The 24,594-nt window shown below is 43.7% G+C and overlaps 1 protein-coding gene across 1 annotated transcript; it reads left to right on the plus strand.

Annotated features, from left to right (window-relative positions):
• Positions 1 to 10,321: 10,321 nt before the first annotated feature.
• On the plus strand, positions 10,322 to 23,761 carry LOC126534435 (cystatin-2-like). The gene is made up of 4 exons (XM_050181710.3): positions 10,322 to 10,483; positions 15,058 to 15,279; positions 17,921 to 18,025; positions 23,323 to 23,761. The coding sequence occupies exons 2-4, from the start codon at positions 15,064 to 15,066 to the stop codon at positions 23,422 to 23,424; spliced, it is 423 nt and encodes a 140-aa protein (XP_050037667.2). The 5' UTR covers positions 10,322 to 10,483; positions 15,058 to 15,063; the 3' UTR covers positions 23,425 to 23,761.
• The last annotated feature ends 833 nt before the right edge of the window (positions 23,762 to 24,594 follow it).

Below are 24,594 nucleotides of genomic sequence, written 5' to 3' on the forward strand. Positions count from 1 at the left end.
GCTTGTGAACGAACTCGTACGATAAAGAGGGAGCGGAGAGTCACACGGACGATACATGGCTTCGTCGTTGAGATCTCCTTGAACTCCGCTGCCATGTGTATACAAGCTGATTGGAAAAAAGAAACTTGTCTTGTTACGCAAGCGACTCGGGTGTGTCCTTGTGCTTCTTATCGCTATGAGAGTCAGTAGCTGCCGCCGCGAGGCCCTTGTAGTCAGGTGCATATGTGTACACACTGCCTGTATTTTGGGGATTTTTTTTTAGCGATGATCGCTGTCGGAGAGATATGAGAATGGTCCTTCGGCAATCGGAAGCACGTGCAACCGACGTGATACGCCGCGTGATCGAACATGGTTTGGAGCGCTTTGTAAGTATGGGAACTCCGAAGGCACGAGCTAGCCGCGTCTTAAATAAAGAAAGACGGTGAAGTGCTCTACGGAACCATCAGAATAAACTCAATATGATTTATGCTATAACAAAGCCATATTGTGCTGGCATTAAGCACCGGTGATAAGCGCACAAATCGTATTCAGATAGAAACACTGGGCATACGAAGACCGGAGAACAAAGTACAATTTCTGGAAACCTTCATTTAGAGAAAGCTATTATCCTTGTAACGAGTATACATATAAGCGATGTCTCGAAGTGAACCACAAGCACATAAATGTCGTAGTACTCATCGTCATGTCTTGTTTTAGGCAAACTGTTATGCTGTAGCTGAAGCGCACGCTTCCATATTGTGAAATCAAAGTCACCCGAAAACTCCCGGTGTATACGCGAATAAAAAAAAATGCATCTTTAAAGCTATGGCGCTTACGAGGAGAAATACGAGGTAAAATGCCATGATATGACTAAATTGTTGGAATTTATTGTAACGTTGGGCCACACTGACGAATGCGAACGAGACTTCCCTGCATTTTTCTGGTAAAGACCAACTACGCACTGTAGCCGGCTAATGCTTACAAGCGCGTTTCACTGTCATAATTTCTTAGCTTCGTTTTATGAACGTAATTATGTGCTGCGTTCGCAGACCAAATTTCCTTTGTTCCTTAGAAACGGAATTGCTGTTGGGTTAGGCTACTAGTATTCATCGTTAGGAGGCAGCATGGTAAAGACAGGCTTGTGCGCCTCTGAACTTGCTAAACACTTCCATTTGTATGATGCATTTCAATATGGACACCAAAGCTTTTACGTATCAAGGTCATAGCCCTGCGAACTAAAACATATGCAGAAAGAAAGAGACTTACGGGGACAAGCGCTTTTGCGCATAAGCCTACTCCAAACTCCCACGATTATAAAGACTTGAAAAGAATACAGCGATGCTCAAGGAGTATAATATTTTGTTTGATCCACAACACACGCATGATGACAACGGCATTTAATTATTACATTGTATTCAGTGCAGTTCATAAGAACCGAGAGCTACCTGAATACCACCTGAGAGACGGATCATATTGTCACACTTTCATTATGGCATGAAAGCTATGATGATTAGAAAGTGCGCATTAAGTTTACTCTCATCGGCGCTTACTTCGCATGGTGCTTATCAGTAAGAATTATCTGAGCCTAGCCTGGCGTATCACATCACCAGCGCTAGAGACAGCGACAAGCTGACTGCGGCTACAAGGGTAATGACAGGGCGTGGTATACTTATTATTCAGTTTATTATTCTTTAAATACAGTGAACAGGTTAGAGAATATATACAGATGAGGGTCCCAACGTCAAAGACTGCAACGGGAGCCTAGGTTTATAATAACATTGTAGATACGTATGAAAGTTGAGCAGGCTAGGTAAAACATACACAATCGCGTAAATTGCAACATAGCAAAATAAAGAAGTGAAATACAACGGTCGGTATACACTTCTATGGTGCATAAAGATACTGTCAATATATTTAATGGCAGAGATATAATAATGAACGACGGAAACTTAGTTATACATGTAAAATCATAAGGGAATGTTTAACTGTATGAAATAATGAAGATTTAATGCAGAAGGGTAAACAATTCCTTAGCTTCCTAGCCACAAATGACGATGTCATACTTTTACAGGTAAAAGGAGCCATAACCAGTAGAGAATTGGAGTTACGTGCAAATCTCGTATTATTTTTAATAATGAGGTACCTGGAACCAATGAATTTGTACGAATGATGTTTACAAAGTAATTTTTAAAACGTAATTGTGAGATGATAGCTGAAGAAGCTAGTCACAAGGAGCACCTTGGTTTCACTGAAGCAACGGAGCGGCACTTTTGAAAAAACCCCTGTTAGTGATGATACGTGTTGCTTGGCTTTTCAAGTGCTGAATAGCCGAGATATTCTAACACATGTTGAAGACGGCGGGTGGTAGAAAAGACGCCTCTTTAATGGCGGACCAGAAGAAGAACGTGCTGCTAAAGCGCTTCATCGTCTTTCATGGCGCCGACCTTTGCGGGCGCCTTCCTGCGGTGTCGAAGCCCCACATAATTTTGTCAATTGCCCCTCGTGCGAAAAGCGATCGCCTTGGTTTCGTCAAAAAGTTATTTAAGTGTAGTCCACGGCAAGAAAGGGAGCTCCGGGAGTTCAATCTTGACGTTGACATACGTGAATATTGTGGCTTCATGCGCACAACATAATCAACTTCAGATTGAGGGCGACAATGAAGCGAGCTGGGACAAGAACTGTAGGGACTGACCTACGTCAGTGAGATTGACTTACGTTTGTGGTGAAGAGCACATTTCTAGCGAGTGCAAAAGCAAGTAAGAAAGGTGCTGCCTCTGCAATGACGCGCACTCTGCTGATTATTCTAATTGCTCAGCAAAGGCACGGGAAATTCGAATTCTGGAAATCATTGAACGAAGACGTTGTTCCCGTATAGAAGCCGTAGCGAAAATTCATTCTAGGACACAGGGATACAATGACGTCACAGCTCGCCAGGCGACAGCAACGGATGCGTCTCTTTCACTTTCTATTGCTGATGCCATCGAAAGGGCAATGGAAAAATGTATGGCGCGCCTAGCTGGAAACCTTTGTGAGTCCTTGACACAAATTCTAACTAGCCAGATGGCGCAGATATTAAGAACAACAACAGCAGTTGGTATAACTTCTCGAACAACTGAGTGTCCACGTCCTTCAAATGAAGAAGTAACCGCCAATTGCACGTCGCAAGATGCCCAAAATGCAATCCCACCCATCCATGGTAACCAGAGCCAATGCACAGAGTTCAACGATAACACACAGGGCGCAGATGAAATGGACGCGGGTCCTCGATCGTTAAAACGATGTAGGTCCCCTTTGTCTAAAAAAGCTCCGACTCTAACTCAGTCAAAGACAAAAAAGTATCAGAAAGACAGCCTTACAAAGGAAGATTTCTTAAAGGAAAACATTATAAGTAAGGCAGTTACTGAGTCCATACTTACCCAACCATAGGTCTCCTCGGAATTCTTCATTGGAATTGCCGATCAATTTACTCGGCAGCAACAGATTTATTGTATTTATCATCGAAATTCTACCCGGATATTATTGCTTTGCAAGAAACATGGCTTTCAGGACAACAATATTTTCAATTTAATAACTATCGATCTTTCCGACTGGACCGTCCATCGAAAGGCGGAGGTTTAGCTTTCTTTACCAATAACATAATTAGCCTTAAGGCAAAGATTTCATATAAACATATGTCTCCCGAAAGTGAAATTTTTGCATTAAATATAACCATACAGCATGTCTACCTTTCTCGTTAGTAAATTTATACTTTCCGGCGGGTGTGCAGAAAACTCGATGTTTGAATTCACCAGTGACTTCATGGTGTAAGGACAAAATTCTTGTTGGAGATTTCAACTCCCATCACATGTGCTGGCGCTTTCGAACTGACCAATGTGGCAAACGCTTGCGGGATCGGACAATAGATAAACATTTGTCTTGTCTGAACTCTAGAATTCCTACATATATTTGTAAACAGTTCCGCTCTGCCTTGGGTTTAAGTTTCGTAAGTTCGCCCATCACTAACTCATCCTGGACAGCCTTGGACTGTGCAACCAACAGTGACCACTTTCCAATAATGGTTGAAATTGCTTGCCCAATTATGCCATCATGCTCTCAGGTACGCGTATTGGTAGATTATAACAAATATAAATTCGATCTTAAGGTACATTTCCCTTCTCATTCTGAAAAGCATGAAGACACCAAGGCTATGAAATTTTGTGCGGTAATTAAAAGAACTTACAAAAAGGCTGAACTCAGTGTTACATCTGCAAAGCAAACATTTTATAACCCTTGGTGGAACACAGACCGCACGCGAGACCACCGACGCCGACAGGCAGCTGGGAAGCAGCTCCTCCACAACAGTGCCCCAAAAATTGGTCTGATTACAAGTTTCACGCTGCTGTCTTTAAACGAACTGTTGCTAAAGCTAAAGTGGATTATGATAGGAAACACTATGATTTCCTTTCTAAATCTAAAAACAAATAATCGCTGTTTATATATATGAGATATACGAAAATTCTGCCATCGCCAACTAATACTGATTATGTGAATCTGTCCCCCGATGAAATGAGAAAATCTCTTGAATTCCTTGCTAAAGGCTTGGAGAGTAGATTCACGTCATCGATGTCGTATAATTTGCAAAAATCAGCCCCATCATTAGTGTATACTGAAGATACAGTGCCTGAATTAGCTCAAGTGATTCGAAACTTACCTTTGTGAGCCCCTGGTCCTGATGGAATTACCGTTCCCATGATAAAAATTTTATTTGAACTATCTCCTGGATTATCTTGAAGGCACGGGACTCCGCTGTTCCCCCGAAAAGTCGGAGCTTCTCCTATACCGACCCACACTCCGTGGACGCCCCCCGCGGGGCTCCACGACTAAACGCCAATACGAGGAAATAGAGCTCAACCTGAGGGATGGCAGACCTATACCCTTGGTCCCTTGCATCCGCGTTCTTGGTATGACCATAGAAGCCAACGGAGCTAACTCTACGGCTATCTCCAAGATCCTTCGACAGACCGCCAATACATCCAGACTGCTGAAACGAGTGACCAACCGGCGAGGGGGTATGAAGGAAGACAGCCTCATCCGCCTTGTCCAATCTTTTATCGTCTGTCACATTACTTATGTTGCGCCCTTTCTCAACTGGTACAAAGCTGAAAAGACTAAACTGGACATCATCATTAGAGGAGCCTATAAGCAGGCCTTAGGACTACCCAACCACACCAGCACGGATCTTCTACTACAATTAGGTATCCACAACACGCTAGACGAGTTAATCGAGGCCCAACGTCGATCTCAACTAGAGCGGCTTACTCTCACGGAAACGGGCCGCAGCATTCTAAACAAGCTTAATATCACCTACCACCGTCAACATGGAGACAAACACCCAATACCACGCGAAATTCAACAATGGATACACGCCGACCCTATTCCGAAAAACATGCACCCAGACTACAACAAAGAACGCAGGAAGGCACGAGCTACTTCCCTCATCAAAGCTTACGCCAACACAGCGGGTGTCACCTTCGTCGACGCAGCTGAGTACCAAGATGGACGGCGCTTTGCGGCGGTTACCACAGCAGGCGGCTTGCTCCGACATGCTGCCAGCATCATTACAAAAAATGCCGAGACGGCCGAGGAAGTGGCCATTGCCCTGGCCACTCTTGACCCATCCTGTCACACCATACTGAGCGATTCTCGCGCAGCAGTCAACAACTACATCAAAGGTCGTATTTCTCATCAATCACTCCGTATCTTACGACAAGCCCCGCATTCGTCTGAAAATCAAATCACCCTCGTTTGGATCCCAGCACACGCCGGCGTTGTCCACCCGCACCTCACCAACCTCAACGAGGTTACACACTCTGTAGCACGAGGACTAGTCAACCGTGCCGGAGACGGTGCAGGTGCACCCGCAGGGCGCGACCGCCTTACAAGATACAACGACCTTGTAAAGTCATTTTACCTCGCAAGAAGAACCTTCCCCACCCCTCACCGCAAGTTAAACAGGGCACAGGCAACCACCCTTCGCCTGCTACAGACGAATACATACCCCTCCCTCACACGCTATCACACTATATACCCCGACATCTACCCGAGCCAGACGTGCAAGGTCTGTAAAACTGAATCGGCAACACTCCCCCACATGCTATGGGAGTGCAAAGATCAATACCAAGAGCTTAATCCCGTGACCCTCTCGTCGAGATGGCACGCCGCCCTGCGCAGCTCCCATCTCGACGACCAACTCTGGGCGACCCAGCAGGCCTACGAAGCGGCGAAGAGGCAAGACCTCGACGTCCCATCGTGGGAGGCCTAGGCCCAGCCGACAGAACTGCTGGTGTTCATTAAAGTTTACTCTCTCTCTCTCTCTCTATCTCCTGGAGACCTTCTAAACGTTACAAACTATTCCTCACACGGAGCCTGGATACCTTACGACCGGAAAGTAGCAAAGTAATCCCGATACCTAAAAAACAAGGACTAGCTTATCCCATAGAAAACGTCAGACCTGTTTCTCTTACTTCTAATATGGTCAAACTCATAGAGAGGGTATTACACTGCCGAATTACTATCTGGATGGCGGATAATTTAATATTAAGTCCAAATCAAAGAGGCTTCAGAGCTAATTGGTCAATATGGTGTGCCTATGCTGATTTAGAGAGCCGCATCCAACTTGCCCGGAAAAGGAGAGAATATTCTCCTTTGATGAAATTAGATATAGCTAAAGCTTATGACATCGTCGAACATTCAATTTTACAGGATATTCAGCAGCATCGTAATTTCCCCAATTATATTACCACGTGGGTGACAGAATTTTTGCGATCATGAGAATTTTATTGCTTCAAGGACGGATGTTCTTCATCTAAATTCAGACAAACTCGCGGAGTTCCCCAAGGATCAGTCCTATCCCCAATATAATTTATTATATTAATGAGCTCCATCCCCACTTGTCAGGACGTGCACGGTTACGTGTATGCAGATGACATTGCATTCTCTGCGGCCGACACTGACATTAGGACTTTATACCAAAAATTACAAAGATACATGAACATGCTAGAAGTATGGCTTCAGACAATTTGTATGTCATTAAATGTAAGCAAAAGCGCCATTTTAGTGTTCTCAATCATGCATCCGGTTTCAATTTCTATAACTTATAATCAAGAATCCATTCCACAGGTGGAGCCTCTAAAATATTTGGAATCACATATAATAGAAAACTCAACTGGAGTCCACACATAGAGAGTGTAGCAGGTAAGGCACAACGTGCTTTAGGTATTCTGCGCAGAATGAGTAACCGAAAATATGTACTATGTAGGGATTAACTTTTGATGATTTATAAAATGTATGTGCGCCCCATATTGGAATTTGGGTGTGTCTTGTTCTCAAGCGGCCCTGCTTATAAAATAAAGCATCTGGTTCTTTTGTAGCGTGAGGCCCTACGCCTGTGTCTGGGACTCCCCAGGTTTGTGGCTAATAATGTTATCTACCAAGAGGCGCACCTTCCAACATTGCCCTGCAGATTTCGCATCTTAACAATTCAAGCATTTCAGAAATTTTACAGCTGGCCGCTTAGACGATCGGAATACGCATTCATAAATAATCCAAATTCCTTCTTCTTTGCTCATTGGCCTCGCTTTCACACTTCATACATTATATTTGTACAAAAACAATTAGATAGCCTGAATGTGAACATTCGAGAGGTAATTCAGTCAACCGAAACACATAAGAATATTAAGATAGATTTTGATGTCATTTTCTCCCAGAACTCCAAGTTTCAATCAGCCACTTTTTAAAATAACCTGTTGCAAGATTACCTTGCACACGTGCAAACAAATAACATAATAGCTACCGACGGTTCAGTGAACAACCAAAAGGCGGGCGTAGGCATTTTCTCGCTTCCGCTTGGCTGGTCATTCTCCTTGAGACTGCCAAATTTCACACCTGTTTTTGAAGCCAAGCTTGCAGCAATTATTTTAGCGCTTCGGAAACTCCCGTCGATCTCAATAAGTGCGGTTATTATAACCAATTTCCTTTCGGGCTGTACTTCGCTTACAGCTTCATCCAATTCGCCACAACTAAAGACGTTTTTAACATTAGTTCCTGCACAGTCGAATTCTCTAAAACAATTATGGGTACCTGGCCATTGTGGCTTACATTCAAAATGAAATCGCAGACTCATTAGCGTGAGCATCCCTGAGTGGACCTATATTGCCTGTTCTCCCTTTGATGGCGCACATAGATATAGAAAATATTCAATTCATAGAGGTGTCAGTGAATCAATAACAACATGGACAGAATATCAGCACATCGGATTTCCGTGGAAAATCCGGTGTTGTCCATCAAGACAATCAGAAGTAGCGATCACGAGATTACGCTGCCGTGTCCCTCCATTCGCTATCGCATCTGTGTCCATACGGCCAAGAAACAGAATCACTAGATCATTATTTTTTGGTATGTCGACGATAAAAATTGTTAAGTGAAAGACATCTAGAACTTCCGCTCGCTAAATTACGATTAATGTGATCACCAGAAATCATACTATCTTTCGGTGCGTCAGTTATAGGGGTCAGCCACAGGTACGTATTTGATGCCGTTTGCAGTTACATACAGTCAACAAAACGAATAACTTTTAATTTTGGTCTTGTAATTTGTGTGCTTTTGTACGTTTCCTTATCTCTCTTTCCTTATTTTTTTTTTCTCATCCAATAAGTAGCACTTCAAAAGAATAGGTAATCGTTTCAGCACGCAATTCTTGGCCAATCCTCCAGTGTGGGTATGAGCCAAAATAAGGCCATCATGATCATCATCATCACCATCATCATCATTATCATCAACCTGCGCGATTACCGCGCACTTTTTCCTCTGTGAATAGTTGTATATACATTTGTGCATCGGGCTTTCTTTTCGTAACATTTTGTGTAGGGGCGGGGTTATTAACGTTGTTAAATATTTGTCACACAGAAGTTGGTACTATCATCTGCGTATTGTGCGCACTGTGCATATTTAGGACATATTAGTTCTGCTTGCATGTCCTTCGTTGCAGGTTACTTCACGTTAAGAATATTCACTCCGTCGAATACAATGCTGCACAGGAACAAAGCCGGGGTGGCTTTGCTAATTTTATCTCTCATGTATGTAATTATGTGTGCACTTAATAAAAAATGCCTCTAATGAAGATGAGCAACACCTGACGACGGTACTGTTATTTTATATCCGCTTATTGCGATGCGCAACTGTCATTATGAGCTATGCTGCACTGCGCAGGTTTTCAATAGGCCTTATGGAGGGCTGCGCCGCAAGCTCACACACATTGTTATTGTCAATGTGATTGGTCAGGATTCGGTAACAAAAATGTTTTTAAAAGGTTACAGGGTTTTACGTGCCAAAACGCCCCTCTAATATTGAGGCAGGTCGTAGTGAGCGACTCCTGAAATCTGGACCAACTGGGCTTCTTTGACGTGCACCTAAATCTAAGTGCAATGGTGATTTCGCATTTCGCCCCCATCGAAATGCCGCCGCTGTGGCCGTGATTCCAATCCTTAGATCTCGCGCTTAGCAGCCCAAAACTATAGCTACAAGCAACCACAGCGGGTCGAAAAATATTTAGCACAGCAACACGCATCCAATTTATTTGGATGACGTGTGCAAAAATTCACCCACCAGGACATTACAACTACTTGAAATGTTGGAAGCACCTATCACGCATGAATCTAAATAGGGCAAGGTAGTGACAGCCTACTCATACACACGCAAACACGTTGTTTCCTCTGGGATGCCGCAGCACATTTTGCACATCAGAAAATGTTTCAGTATTTTTTTTTCCGGAGCAATATTTCACTTTCTCACTGTAAATGGCTACGATTCAGAAAACAGGTAGTACAATGCGCCATGTGTAAGGTTTTAGCTATAGAGAATCGCCAGTGCAACAATGTGTCATTATAGTGGCAACGAATCCCCATCTGTCCCTACGCCCCTCTCCCCGTGTAGTGTTCTCACAAATAAGCCCGAAAAAAAGGCCACATACAACCGTATAGCATGTCGATTCAATTTCGTTTAGAAGCAATTGTTCTTGTAGCCTTCGTGTTCGAGAAACTAGTCTTGTGTTGGCTTCTTGTTGAACTCATATATGATCACTATCAAAGTACTTTCCACTCTCGTGATTGTTCATCTCTAGCAGCAGTCTAGAAGACACCGATCGTAAGACCTAGTACTTCAAAGCACGGTGCGCTCTGATTATCCTGCCAAGTGTCCCTGCCCCTTCTGTTACTTTTTTTCTTTTCTGCCCCCCCTTTTCGGCAAGTTCTCAAGAGAAAATAAGATGCGACACCAGGGTATATCTTCGGACGGCACTCGAAAACTACGCTATCCTCGGAAGCAGTGTCGGCCTGTCGACAACACCTCCGTCGCCACTCCTGCCACTTGAAGTTTCGGCGGCTGGCGAAGCATTCTAGCCTCTGGCACTTGCTGCGCATCCTCAATTAGAACAGTCTCGCTGTCTGCCTACATCCAAGAAGTTTCCAAGGTAAGCTCTACTGGAATTTATCGCCTAACAATTGAGAAGTTCTCTTAAAAATATTTTCACTTCCTTTAAGCACGCTGTCTGCCTCTCACGATGAATATTTCCCCTAAATAGGTGACTGTGGTCATATTCATTGAATAGCAACAATTTATTTGTACACTCCCATAAACTTAGACAAAAAAGCCTCACGTAACAAACGAACTATTCCATATGCGGTCATCCACGTAGTAATATTGCGGAGATAACCCTGAAAACAAATTATGCTTTTTGTACATGCTTATCTGGTTCTCGATACTGCTAGAAATCTGTGTTATTGCCTCATTCGTTCAATTAATTTAGTAATTCAGAGAAGATACTGCATTTCTACAACGAGTTATTTCACATACGAACAACATGCAACGCATAACTTTGCGAAGAACGCCGCTTCGTAGCTGTCAGTATAGGCGTTAGCGTAAGACGTCGGAAGCAAAGTGCCAGCATAATCATATTGTGCAACCACGAGAAACTTCATAAGTCTCAGATTTTACTAAAGGATTGGGACACCTACGCAAACAATGAGCTTTTTTTGATCAAAGAAAGTGTTTCAGAACGACATTTGGCGAAAGGCTTTGCATAAGAGCGAGATAAAAAATAATAAGAAACTCTTTCTAATAAGGCTTTGAAGTGAGCGGCCCGGGCTCATTCTGACCTAAAGCTGCACGAAATGGTCAGGACAATGATTAACAGAAAGAAAAAAAAAACGTTGCAATGAAAAGGTTAACTCTTAAGGACAACATTTCGAACTTACTGAGCTGAAATCAGTGTCCAATATGCGTAAACCTAAGGGGCTATATGCTTTACCATCTTGATGGGCACCCTGGCAAACGTGCCATAGCCTACCGACAAGACCACGTGTGCAACGTTGTTCTGGCATTCCGTGCACTCTAGTGCACTTGGATACTTGGATACCCTAGTGGCTTAGTTACTTCATAGATATCAGGGCATGCGCTTACACATAGAAAGCGGTGTATGTAGGCAGCATGCAGTGGGGCTGTTGGCAGTAACCACGCTTAATTGGGGTTGCCAGCGTCTTCTACTTCTCGCTCCCCTTCTCTATAGAAATGCACTGAACCACGGAGTATCGTAACATATTTCGCATTGCACAGCGCTGTTACGAAGTGCGCGTTTTGTAAGGAAGTGCCGTTTACATCAATCAAAAGCTCGCAAAAGTGTACCCTGAATTTGATTACTTTATTGAAACAGCTGTTTGCAAGAGCATAAAGGGGCCCTAAACCACTTTTTATCGAAGTGGAGAAAGGCTTTTAAAATGAAAATTGGATATTTCAAAAGTACTTTGCCCGCTAAAAGTACTTCAATGCGTTCAGCAGAAGCGGATTTATTGGCAATCAAACACAGACTCCGCTGTGCCCCCGCAGCTTCTTCAATGCCTTGCACTGATAAAGCAACGGCGCAGTGGGGCGTGCCCACTTCGCTCCGCCTTCTAAATGTCACCATGGCGCGCAGTTCGGATATAATTTTGGACCTTAAAGCAGACGCCGCGACATCGCCCTTTTGTGCCTACGACGCATAAGCCAAACGCGGCTGTCCACAGCGAGCCCCAGTGCGCTTCGCCAGTGCACTCGCAGCGGCACCCCGCCGTGGCCGCGGTAGCTGCTCCATGTAGCCGACCTGCAGCTTTAATGCCAGCTATCGGCCAATAACAGCCGTCTAAGGAAATGACACATTAAAGCGTCAGATGACGAAATAAAGCGTCCTGAAGAGAGTGTAGGCAGGGCCTTCTGTTGAAAGGAGAGCGTTTGAGAGAAAGGCGACTTCGCGATCGACTTGGAAGCTCCTCGCACCGAGTACGACAGAAAACCTTGACTGAGATCTTCAGAGCAGCGCATGCCACCTGCGGACTACATTATTTCACCAAAGATGCGGGGTGGTTGAGGGCTCCTTTAAGGCGTATCATTCTTTTCCAACAATGAGCAATATTGCAGGCATTTTTCCAACACTACCCTTGAAGAATAAATACGTTGGCGCAGCTGATTTGCGAAAATATCAGTAGGCAGTTGCACCAAATCGTAATTATGCGCTGACGGCAATGGAGCCTAGTATGCGACGTAGTGGCATCAGGTTTCATGCCAATGCAGCAATCGGGTCAGGTTGCCGATATTTTATTAGTTGCGAAGCATAGCTTACACGCAGGCACTGTTGCTCGCGAAAGAAATCTAATTAAACCTCATTTTAAAAAAATAGTTAATGTCCAGCTTGTACTTTGTGCATACATTCGTAGACATTCTTGTGGACGATGAAAACCACCCAAATCTAAACGAATTCATTGACACAGTAAACGAAAACTGCCCGAGACACAGCAACGGAAACGTGGTCACACGGTACGAAAACTATCATTTTGGTGAATCAGGACACTTTCTAAAAAAGAAAGAGACGTTAACACGAACATGACTGATGAAGAAATACACATGCACTAAAAAATAGTGGTCATCACAATGGAATGAATGCTATGAAATGACGACGACAGAATAACAACTTGGGCGTGTTGTTGTTAGAGCTGACGTCCGCGCTCACCTGCATCACTTGCCGCCGCGGACCGCCTTAATTATTACTATAGTTGGTCCTAGTTTGCACCATATCGGTGCCGGTCAGTGGGCCGCCCTAATTCACACTTCATTCGTTGTTTTTGGCACTACGTCCGGTATCAGAGGACCACATTATATCGCCCTGCATCCTTTATATGTCACCACTATGCTAGATACCAGCCAATCGGGTGGCCTTAATTCGCAGAATATCCGATGTTTGCTCTCTATGTCTTCTGCCAGTCAATCGTGCAAGACTGTAACCAGCAAACAGGATGGACGACTGCGGTGTAATGACGACATTACTTCCAGTTTGACTCACGCATTCGTTGAGAGGCCCCGCGATTCACACCATATCCGCTGGTTGTTCGCATTATGTCCAGGGCCTGCCAGTCTCCAAACACTACTGGCCAGGAACCAACAGTCATGGCAGTTCTACGACCATGGCACATGGCTACGTCGTTACTTTCACTATCACCAACGTGTACCTAGCAGCACCTAGCAGCTGCCAGAAAGTAAAGTCAAAGGAAGAAAATGAAATTATGGGGCTATACGAGCCAAAACCACTTTCTGATTATGAGGCATGCCATAGTGGGGGATTCCAGAAATTTGGACGACCTGGGGTTCTTTAACGTGCACCTAAATCTAAGTACACGGGTGCTTTCGCATATCGCCGCCATCGAAATGCGGCCGCCGTGGCCGGGATTGGATCCCCCGACCACATGCTTAGGAGCCCGTCACCACAGCCACTAAGCAACCACTTAGGCTAAAGTCAAAGGAAGAGACAATGAAAGCTTCGCTTTGAACAAAGCTATGGCAAAGGTATATGTTCAGAAATCGACGGTGCAAGCATGCTTTAATACAATAGCTGACATTCGAAATTCTGCAAGCACGCGTCTTCACACATCTCCTTTGACTCACACCAGATGGCAGACGTTAGCCTTGAATTGGAGATAAAGCGGGTATCACTACCTGGTTCCTAGCTGTCATCCTGTCCTTACTACATTGTTCTAGTTCATACCTTCGGCTCAGTGCAGCACATAGCTGCAGGTCGGCCAACTTGCAGAGAGCAGCCTAATAGTATTAAAACACCTACTTGCCGTATATTCGTTATCCCCTATTCCAAAACCGCGCATCAAGATCGGCCCGTTGAAAGCCTTTAAAACCAGTTTTCAGAATATGGTAGCTACAACATATTTTTTTTTCAGAAAACATAGGCAAGGGTTTGTTGAGAATAACAGACCAGTTGAATATCTTCTGAGTAAGATGCTGCTGCCCACATCAGAGGATTTCCAGTGAAATCAACAAGATGGATGCTACGTCAAAAACAAACACAATTGGTCGGACTCTAAATATAAAACCATGCCTGTAAAGGAAATGAAATGACATAGCGTGACGCTTGAATTAGAAGTATGCGCAGGGTCCCTGTGACCACCATATATACGAAGAGTCAACAGCGAAATGTTCGGACCGCGGGGCCTGAGAAAAACTTGAATTTTAGAGAAGGTATTGTCATGCAGAATAAAAGTTTACGTCAATAATTTGTTTCCATGTATTGTCGTATATTCCAGAATTTCCAACCGGGCAATGTTCTAACGCTGCTGAGAGATTGTGCTTCGTGTAAACATTGCAGTCCGTAAACAATACAGCTTGAATTGGGGCATCACTAAAAAACTGGCCGAAATAACAATCTGGCAACGACCGCATTGCGGTAGAAACTCCTCATGCACATAAAGCTAAAGCGCGAGTGATGTTACCACTTGACTTCTATGACATATTCGATGGTGACACATGCATAACTATATAATAGGAGCGCTGCTAGAACGAACAGCGTTTGAACAAGAACGGAAGAGGCATAGACACCACATAACTGTACATGCAAGGCTGGTAATTTCATTATTGATTATGCGAATGGTCAACGCCACTTTTATGATGTCGTTCCATCTCTACAGAAAAGTGCAGCCTCGCAGCTTGTTGACTTGTCCCAATGAAATGCAGGTGACTATGGCTTCTTGGACCATCACCGCGTGTAGGATCGTCGCCTTGTTTGTTGTCTTCCAATGCTGCGCAGCTGATCCTGTGCTAGTTGGCGGTTGGACGAGGCAAAGCGTTGGTGACAACGCGCTGTTCGAGGAACTGGCACACTTCGCCGTATCACGACAGGTTGGCGACCGGGAGTTCTTCGACACCGTGCTCGAACTGGTGGATGTTCAGACTCAGGTGGGAATAGGTTCTGTAAAGATACAACATAAGCTTTGGTCACTATAATCGTTGCAGAAAACGTATAATTTTATTGCTATGGTGATCATGCTGTTGCTTATGTATCCTGTGAGAAGTATGTGAGGCAACGTCGCATCCGTGCACACAACATGCTCCCTATTTTCATTTATCATCTTGGAAAATTAGGACTGCCATCGTACCAGCAAGGAGGTGCCCTAACCTACACCTAAAAGATTTTTGCTGAGCCAAATGTCTCATTATTTCAACAGTGAATCTGGAACATGGCAACTAATGAATAAACAATCGAATAATTGGTGTTCTAGTTCATCGTACAGAAACTATTCTGGCTGTAGAAGTCTGTTATAGATAGTGAATCTTCGTCGCCACATTTCTAGGCAACTAAATCTAAATAATGCAAATCTGTTGGTTCACTCACGGCTGTACTCAGACAGGGCAGCTCGTGTCCGGTGAAGCTAGCTAGAATTTCAGAATACAGGCAGGGTGATTTGCAGTTACAGATTCAATTTTGACAAGTACTTTTCCATAAATTAGATAAAAGGGTAATTTTAGTAAGTGCCACTTGCATTATCATTAAGCTTATATGTGAATCTACAGCTTCAAATATATATAAATTAAATGGGGATGTTTTACATGCGAGAATGGCGATGTGATTAGCAGGTATCTCGTAGTGGGGGACTCAGAATTAATTTTTAGCACCTGCGCGCCCTCAGTGGTCGCTACATGGGCATCGAATTGTGGCCACCGTGGCCGGGATTTGACTGCGCGCCCTCTGGCTTTGCAGCGCAACCCCAAAAATACTGCGCCTACATGTCACCTGTAGCTTCAAATAAGTTTCATGAACAGTTACGGTATATTAAGGTACGTCATTATTTGGGGTGGCGCGATGCAATGCTGGCCGAACATTGACGTATTCGGGGTAAAGGTAACGGGCCAAGATATTGAGTTAAGACAGGAGCAAACACTACAAGCGCTGTCAGCACAGCGTCTGTGGCTATTAGTATCCATGCAGTTTTGCATTCATACGTTAACTCAAGCGCTACGATAAATAACGAGTGTCAGTTGTTTAGATTAAAATATGGTGCTCAACGACCTGAAAGAGCTCCTGCGCTGTGATATGCATCGCCATGGTGGGCTAAATTTGGATACCTGGTATACTTTAACTTGCACCGTAAGCATAGTTCAGGAGCTTTTTTATTTTTTTTTATTCCGCATTCTGGTGAACGCCGCCTGCACGAATAGGATTAAAGCCAAACCTTTGAGTTTCCTTGGTGGAAAATACATGCAATAATGAAATGCGTGAGGGACAATACAGTAGCCTTGTAATTCATAGAGCTAACCGAAAGTTATACTCTGAGATCTGAACAAGCTTCATAAAAGAAACTTTTCAAATTTGGTGTGGGTTTGGCTTTTTGTTCTTTCTTTATTTTCTTATGGACATGATAAAACGGCAAGTCAGCTTTAGACATTGGTGAAAGCTGCTCCTGGTTTTATGAAATGTTACTGTTTTTCATACGGACGTTTCTATACAACCTTATACCAAAATATTTCTTTCTTTCTACTGTCCCCTGATGGAGTTGTCTGTACGCATGCGCTGTGCTAGTGCAAAAGCGCAGAAAACTGCGTTCAAATGTTTTTCGGCGAATCGAATAATGTGACGGCACGCAGCCATTACTTCCTCCTTAAGGGTCGATAGCCACAATAATGCGATGGCGCGTCGGCTATCTACCATGCCATGTCGCAGAAAAACAAAATGGGTGGTGCCAATATCTGAATAAAAAAACATGTATCGTTCAAGCAGATTTTATTTGCGATAAGCGCATTGAAATGCAACAGCGTCCGCTAGAATTCACCGACAACCCGCGACTTATCCATACGCTGTCAGTATCCGCCGACAAAATTGCAAATCCTAATGAAGCGTTTGTCATATTATGCTGTTGCCAAATGTTATGATGCTGCAGGCTCATTGTTACCGAGTCGGTTACTCTGCTGCACAATTGGGTAGACTTTTCAAATTGCTTTTTTTTTACCATGCAGGGCGTTTAATTATTGTGATCCTCAGCAGGAGTGAACAAGACGTAGTTACCATAGCTGGAATAATTATTGCGATGTTAAATATGGCGCCTCCCTCTGAGCGACAACGCGAAGAATTGGGTTATCGAAGGAAACGCTCATTTCACAGGCGGCGTCAGTGGCGCCCGCATGCTAACTGTAGCTGCAGGCATGGATGGATGGACGGATGGAAAAAACTTTATTGAGCTCCATCAGATCATGCACGTAGCGGGCCGCTCCCACGTCGGAACAGAAAGGTTTAGCCTCTCCGCCATATCGCGGGCCGGTTGGACTGCCCATAGTTGGATAAGAAAATAAACTTACGGTAACTGCCAAAGAGTAAGGTTGTGTTTTACAATACATCGTAATTTTGCATGTGAATTCTCTAACACCAGATTGTAGTGTCGAGTCCACTGCGGTATGTAAATGTAGATGACAAAGCGTCTATGCTTAATTGGTACTCTTGGTAAGAGCACGGGTTTTCTCTTTGGTTGGTAGTATGAAAGCATTTTGGGTCTAGCCAAATGTTGGATAAAACTTCTTTTCTTTCTTCTGTCCTCATGCGGCGCAGGTTGTGGCCGGTACAAACTACCGAATAAAGTTCAAGACTGCCGAATCAACATGCAGGGTAACGGACACTTACAGCAAAGAACTTTGCCTGCCCAAGTCCAGAGAGGTGAGCGTTCTTTTTTATATTCAAGTGTGGTGTGATTTAGGAAGGAGTAAATCTTGCAATATTTATTGCTGAACAATAGAAGAAAGCAGTCTTATTGGACGAGAATGACAACGTGGTGAAAGTCATCAAGTAAATTAGTAAAAAAATATTCACCTATGTTTGATCAATATATATATATATATATATATATATATATATATATATATATATATATATATATATATTACTTCAAACACACTCTTTAAACATTGTGTAGAGCCTATTAGACAATTCCGCTTGTTCGTATTGATCACCTAATGAGGACACACCAGTGGACGACGTATTGTATGTCAAGATAGCTAACTCAAGATTCAGTGGTGGTTTAGCGGAAAATGCAACTAACATGCATTATTAGCCTTAGGTGGCGCCTTCTAGAGGTCCCAGATCTATTATATATGTGTATATATATTTACACATTTACCTTTGTCGGCGCCGTCACCGACTTCAGACTTCTCACACACATACATATATTTCCGCTTTGGCATGCCTCATGCTAACGCAATCACAGATTGTGTAACTGTTATTTTTATAATTTATTTCGGGGACATGTTAGTTGTAATTGCTAACTTAATGCCACTAGCTTTTATTGGCGTGGCATCGATCATGACATTACGACGACTTCAAATATTACGGGCCTAAAATAAGCAGGCTTAGCTCCAAATCCGTAAGCTTTTGCACGCGTAAACCTGCCGAAGCGTTTAGGAGACTCCAAACAAACACATGCCCACACCCAGAGTACATTAACAAAATCACAGGGGGCAAGGAAAGCGACCTATGTAGGCTTTCTTCACAAACAGGGACACTCACACATATAATGTGGGAATGTACCTCGCTCCCGTTTTCTCATCCCCCGGTCAGCAGCGAGACAGACTGGACCACCTGGTTCAGGGTAGGGGACATTGACCGGCAGCTTGTAGTAGTGGGTTCGGTGGAGTAGGCCTAGCAGGCCCAGTGCCTTACTTGAGCCCGATGCCTGAGCCACCTGCCCCCTTCCACATCCCCCCGTTTAATAAGGTTTATCACCACCACCACCATCTTGCGTTATATACCACAGGTTCGGGGCTATCATAGTTATTCGTATGGAACCATTTTCTTTACTTGAGTTTCACAATACACTAGTGCATGGTTATAAATGTGCTGAACGTGAAAGCTGACGACATGAGTCACTTGGCTAGGCCTAAGTCTGGCTCCATGTGTCCCTTGAACACTTGCAGGGCAAATTTTACAGGGCATTGACAAGCAAGATAAAAGCATCATCTACAAAACAGATTTAAACTAACAAAAGAGATGTTATAAGTTTCATGATGGTATGTAGAATTGTCCAATAATATCAGATGCTGATGTGCTCGAATCAATTGACTTCAAGAAGAGTTCACACGAAAATGTCCGGAAATTATTTATGCACATTTCCGTCATAAATATTCTTTATATGCACACACACACACACACATATATATATATATATATATATATATATATATATATATATATATATATATATATATATATATATATATATATATATATATATATATATATATATATATGTATATATATATATATATATATATATAAAACGCGAATGCGAGCTTTTACCAAAAGAAACTAACGGCAAAGAAAGAAACGGACTACCATCAAAGAAAAATGTGGATTGTATCCCAAACCCTGGAGTCAAAAATGATTCGGGCAATTTAGTAAAATAAAGTGGTCACACAGCAGGTTTAGGAGTCGCCTATTCGTGCGTGTAGGCCTCATAAAATATCCATAAATACACCATAAAATGGTGCTTCTAAATGCTAATTCGCACCATCGGTCAATTCTACCGCAACCAAGGTATTGCAAGAGGTGCCGGAATTACAGCCGTAAATTTGTTATACAAGCGCCAATTGCTAAACACCCCCGTATGTCTGTGCCGACTCTGCGTGGCTTCAGGCTCCAAAATGCACCGCACCGTTTACTGTGGTCGACATTTCCCATCAATGCTTTTACGGGACGAAGTCGTCGCCCCCTTCTAGTCTAAAGCCTAAATCCTGGGAAGTAAGGACGCTTTAAATAGTTAATACTAGGCTGCCTTACGTCACTTGTGAAATATTCTATACTGAAGCGCCTTTATTGAAGGATTCCTCGGCGCTCCCTTACCTAAACGCAGCCTTGAAGCTATCTCGAGCTTCTTTCAACGCTCGTTTCACACAGGTGAAAAGCGGCAGACTGTCAGTAATTCCACGCAGTCCAATCATCACCACAGGAATAGCAAGCGCAACTAAAAGTTGAGAGCGAAAGAGCGAAGCAGCGCAACACGACGGCTTGGTACATCTGATGCAGACGGCACCCTCTTCAAATGGTGCTGGCAGCTATATTGCTCTTCGCAAGAAGTCCTTACGTGCGTTAGTATTGAATGTTCACCAATAATAAGCGTACGCGTTTATATTATAATTACATTGTGTAGAAACTATTGGACGAACGAACTTTTTTTATTCGAAGATGTCTGCGTGAGACTTGCGACAAATGCCTTCGAACCTGGAAGAGTGGAATCCTTTTCTAACCCTACGAAATGATCTCTATAGGGGCAACGGGTGAAGACAGCTTTCAGGCCACTTTTGCCCTCTGCATTCTGTCTTCGCGGTGAGGAGACGTGAAAGATTCCTACCTGTCTCCCCAAAGAAAAAAGAAAGGCTGGACGGGAGTCCCTCACTTAGCGCCCTTTAGGTGCAGTAGCGAACAAATGTCTGGAGACGACAGGTACAACGAAGTATATATATATATATATATATATATATATATATATATATATATATATATATATATATATGTTGCCCAGGCGCTTTGTTGAACTAAAGTAGCACAGGGTATGTGCGCCTGTTAGCCAAATGAAATGTGTTAGGGAGATTCCACGCGCAATGCTGCACTAAGATAACTTTTTTTTGTTAATAGCGCGATCTTTATATTTTTCCATGCCTTACCGTAGAGGACGGCACTCCAGCGCAGAGATTTAGCTTGCGCAGGCAAAATGTAAGGATGTACTGCTGACCTGTGCATATGCCATTCATTCCCGCATGCAAGATGTTTGCCCACTCAGAGATCCTAAGCACGTGCACATAGAACTACCCAGTATGCTACAATACACATTTGGCACGCCTGTAAACAGTTTCATAATGTCTCCCTCTAACAGTTCAAGACGATCTCGAGTACTGTGAAAGTGACAGTGACAAAAACTTTATTAGAGTGTCCTGAGGTACTTGATTGGGGGGAACCCAAGGCTCCCCAATCAAGTTGTTGACTCCACCCACGATGGGACAGAGAGGTGCTGCCTCTCCACGACCTCGTGGGCCCTCTGGACGGCCCGTAGTTGGTTCGTGAAATCCGAGCTCGTCAGCAAGGCGTCCCACTTGGACTTGTATTGAAAGTCGGAGCCCGCGTTTGACGAGCGCAGCCAGAGCATGTGGTCGAAGGAGCAGCATGCGTGACTGCATTTGGAGCACGACTGCCGGAAGTTCGGGTCTATCCTAGTAAGGGCTCTGGGGGTGAGGTAGGACCTGGTCTGTAGGAGCCTGAAAGTAACGGCCTCAGCCCTGTTAAGTTCCGGGCTGGGCAGAGGGAATTCCCTCCTGCTGTGTCTGTAATGCGAGGTAATTTTCTGAAAGGTGGTAAGATGATATTTGAAGGGCAATCCTGTTAGAGAGCCGGACCGTTAGCTCGGGCGCGGTTCGTCAATTCACGCGCCAGGTAGTTGGCCCGCTCGTTAGGGTTGCAACCCGCTTGGTTGGTTAGATCGTTCACGTGGGCCAGGAACCACGCTGTGGTATGACCTCTAGTTTTTTCTCCCCTACTAATACGAAATTATCTGTTGACTATGCCAGCTGCGTGTTTAGAAACTAGAGCGAACGAGAAAGCCCTGACCGCCGTGCGCGAGTCGGAGAAAATGGTCGTCGGGCCTTTTGCGACTTGAAGAGCCAAGGCTATCGCGGATTCCTCCGCCTCATTCGTGTGTTTAGTGTAGATTGACGCGGCGCTGATAAGTGTTCCGTGCGCGTCAATGACGGAGATTGCAAACCTGTCTTCGCTGCCATATTCGGCGGCGTCAACAAAAAATGCACCTGCCCCGTAAGGATCTATTCTTCGAAGGTCGAGTACTGGGAAGTTGCATTTTTGGGGGAATTTTCATGACGGATACATCGAGTGTTGTGCTACCAAGTATCTATGTTTGGCAAGCAAGCCTCCACTACCGCTCCTCATTTAATTAGGAATTATCAAGCGCTTCCTAGTGGTAATAATGAGACATTATTAAATGTCAGTTTTTATTATCTTCACGGATTTTACCATTTCTAGTACAAGTATTGTCCGCCTGTTAGGTCATCCAACCGAAAAGGAAGAATTCCGCTTATTTAACACAAAAATTCCCAATTCCTTTATATACCTCTTCGAAATAAGAACGGCTAATAACCGCGATGTCTCCACAATATTTGTGCAACCTGATCCTAGGCTTCCAAAGCAATGTGCATAGGTCGCATACCTAGATTGACTATACACGCAAGATTTCTTTCGGGGAGGCCTGAGCAATGCGCACATGTTCTCTCGGTTACACGTACATATACTTAATCACTCCTTCAAATTTTCAGGTCACTGAGACCGCTAACCATTGCCAGCACTATAAGCAAATATACTCAATTTAAGTACCACTCATAAACTGAACAAAAAGCGTACCAAAAAGCGTAAAAGCACGCAGCCACCGGAAGCCACAAACAGGATGCCGGACGCATGACCACTGTGCTGGATTGAACGCATCAACACGTATTTGTATTCAAAGAGTTCCCCAACTTCTCTTGACTGTAGGAATGCCACTTTGACACCGAGTTTGAGAGAAAATTATGTATTCTTCGACTTGCTATGAGAGGTAATATTTTCTCCTACTAATTTCCTTACCATTCTTCTTGCGCTGAATACAAGAAATAAAAAAGATTTCGTCGACGTAGTGGGTTCTTTTTAAATAAAGGACATGAGCGAAAAATGCATTCCCTAGAAAGTCTGTGCACTTCTTTAGCCCGACTTCGCCAGCTACATTTTGTAGTTAATAATGATGACTTGCCGGTTCCTAATTGTTGAACTCCAGCTTGCAGTCTTAGCAAACGTATAATCGCCGTGACTAATATATTAATTTGTTTATAAACGTCTAGTTTGTTTAAACGTCTATTTGATGCGTGAGTGTTGTACTCTGCTGCACCTATTCCTTTAATTTTTTTTTTTTTTTTGTGTTTGCCCAGGCGGTCAAGGATACCTGCAGCGCTGTCATCTACGACGTGCCGTGGCTGAATGAACGATCGGTGTCCTCTTTCACCTGTGAAGGAAATGCTGTTTCCACGTAAAGAAAGAAATGCATGACATCTTGTCAGATAGCAGTTCTCATTGTTCAATTTCTTATGCAGAATAAACTCGTATATAATAAAGTGCCACTTTGGTAAATTGTGCTGTTTCTCTGTGACAGCAGTGCGAATCCTTAAACTGGTTTCGCTATGACCGTTCGGTACACCCTATTACTGGGCAATGGGCCCTTGTCAATACAGAGTTTCACCTTGTCTATTAGCATATGCGTATTGGCGAAATACCAAGTTGTCGGAGGCGACCTATCACGCGCGCGGGCTGGTGGTGCCACGTATTGTTCCATTTTTTCTGCATTTTTAATAAACATAATAATTATTTCCACTATGCTTCCTCTGTCCTAATTTTTTGTTAGATAGTATGTATGTATGTTAGATAGTCGCAGGCCCCTATCATTCTTGATAAGCATCTGTGAAGACAGTGAAGCTTGAATGCTTCTTTAGTCAATCCGATAAGATCTATACACGTGGGGAAAGAGGAGAGTGTCTTTGAAGACCGGATAATCGAATAAATTTCTGAGAGAGGAATAGACGTGTGGATTTTCGACGTAACGAATGATGCTGTATATTAGGGTGTTTTTCATGGCCGTAACACAGGAGGGACGGAATTGTTTCGCCAGAATGAAACAAATAGAAGGAAGCTGAACGGCTTCGAGTGCGATGCTAAGATGCACTTGATTTCTGCCCCATATGGTGCACGCATATTCAATTCCAGATCCTTCACACGTCTCATATAGTGCCAGCTTTCGATCATGTGGCTGTGGACAAAAAAGAAAGCGAAAGTATTCTATGATATCTTATCAACGCGTATTTTTCATGAAAAATGCGCACGAATGGGGAAAAAGAAACTTTCATGTGCTGACAGATTCAGTAAAGTGTCGTTCTCAGTTTTGCATTTTCTATGTAAGGCGTCATGTCGAGGAAGTTGATTTGACTAGGAGAGTGGTGAGCGATAAATTAATACTCGGATAGAACAAGCTGAAATTGCTAATTAGGTCTGTTAGTGCGTTTGTGCCGTGTTTGACTACCAGAAAGTGTCGGTAGTCTAACGCGGGTAAGTGCGGGGTTTTGAAATTTATATTTCTATCAGGTTTCCTTCAAGCTGTTCCGTGTACATGTTGGCATACGTGGGAGCCAATGGTGTTCCCATGCTTGTGC

Source organism: Dermacentor andersoni, chromosome 7, assembly GCF_023375885.2.
Source record: "Dermacentor andersoni chromosome 7, qqDerAnde1_hic_scaffold, whole genome shotgun sequence".
NCBI classification, from domain to species: domain Eukaryota; kingdom Metazoa; phylum Arthropoda; class Arachnida; order Ixodida; family Ixodidae; genus Dermacentor; species Dermacentor andersoni.

Coding starts and splice junctions, on each gene's coding strand:
- LOC126534435 (XM_050181710.3), top strand. CDS start 15,064: ATGGCTTCTTGGACCATCACCGCGTGTAGGATCGTCGCCTTGTTTGTT. Junction 15,280..17,920: donor TGGTGGATGTTCAGACTCAG/GTGGGAATAGGT, acceptor CATGCGGCGCAG/GTTGTGGCCGGTACAAACTA. Junction 18,026..23,322: donor GCCTGCCCAAGTCCAGAGAG/GTGAGCGTTCTT, acceptor GTGTTTGCCCAG/GCGGTCAAGGATACCTGCAG.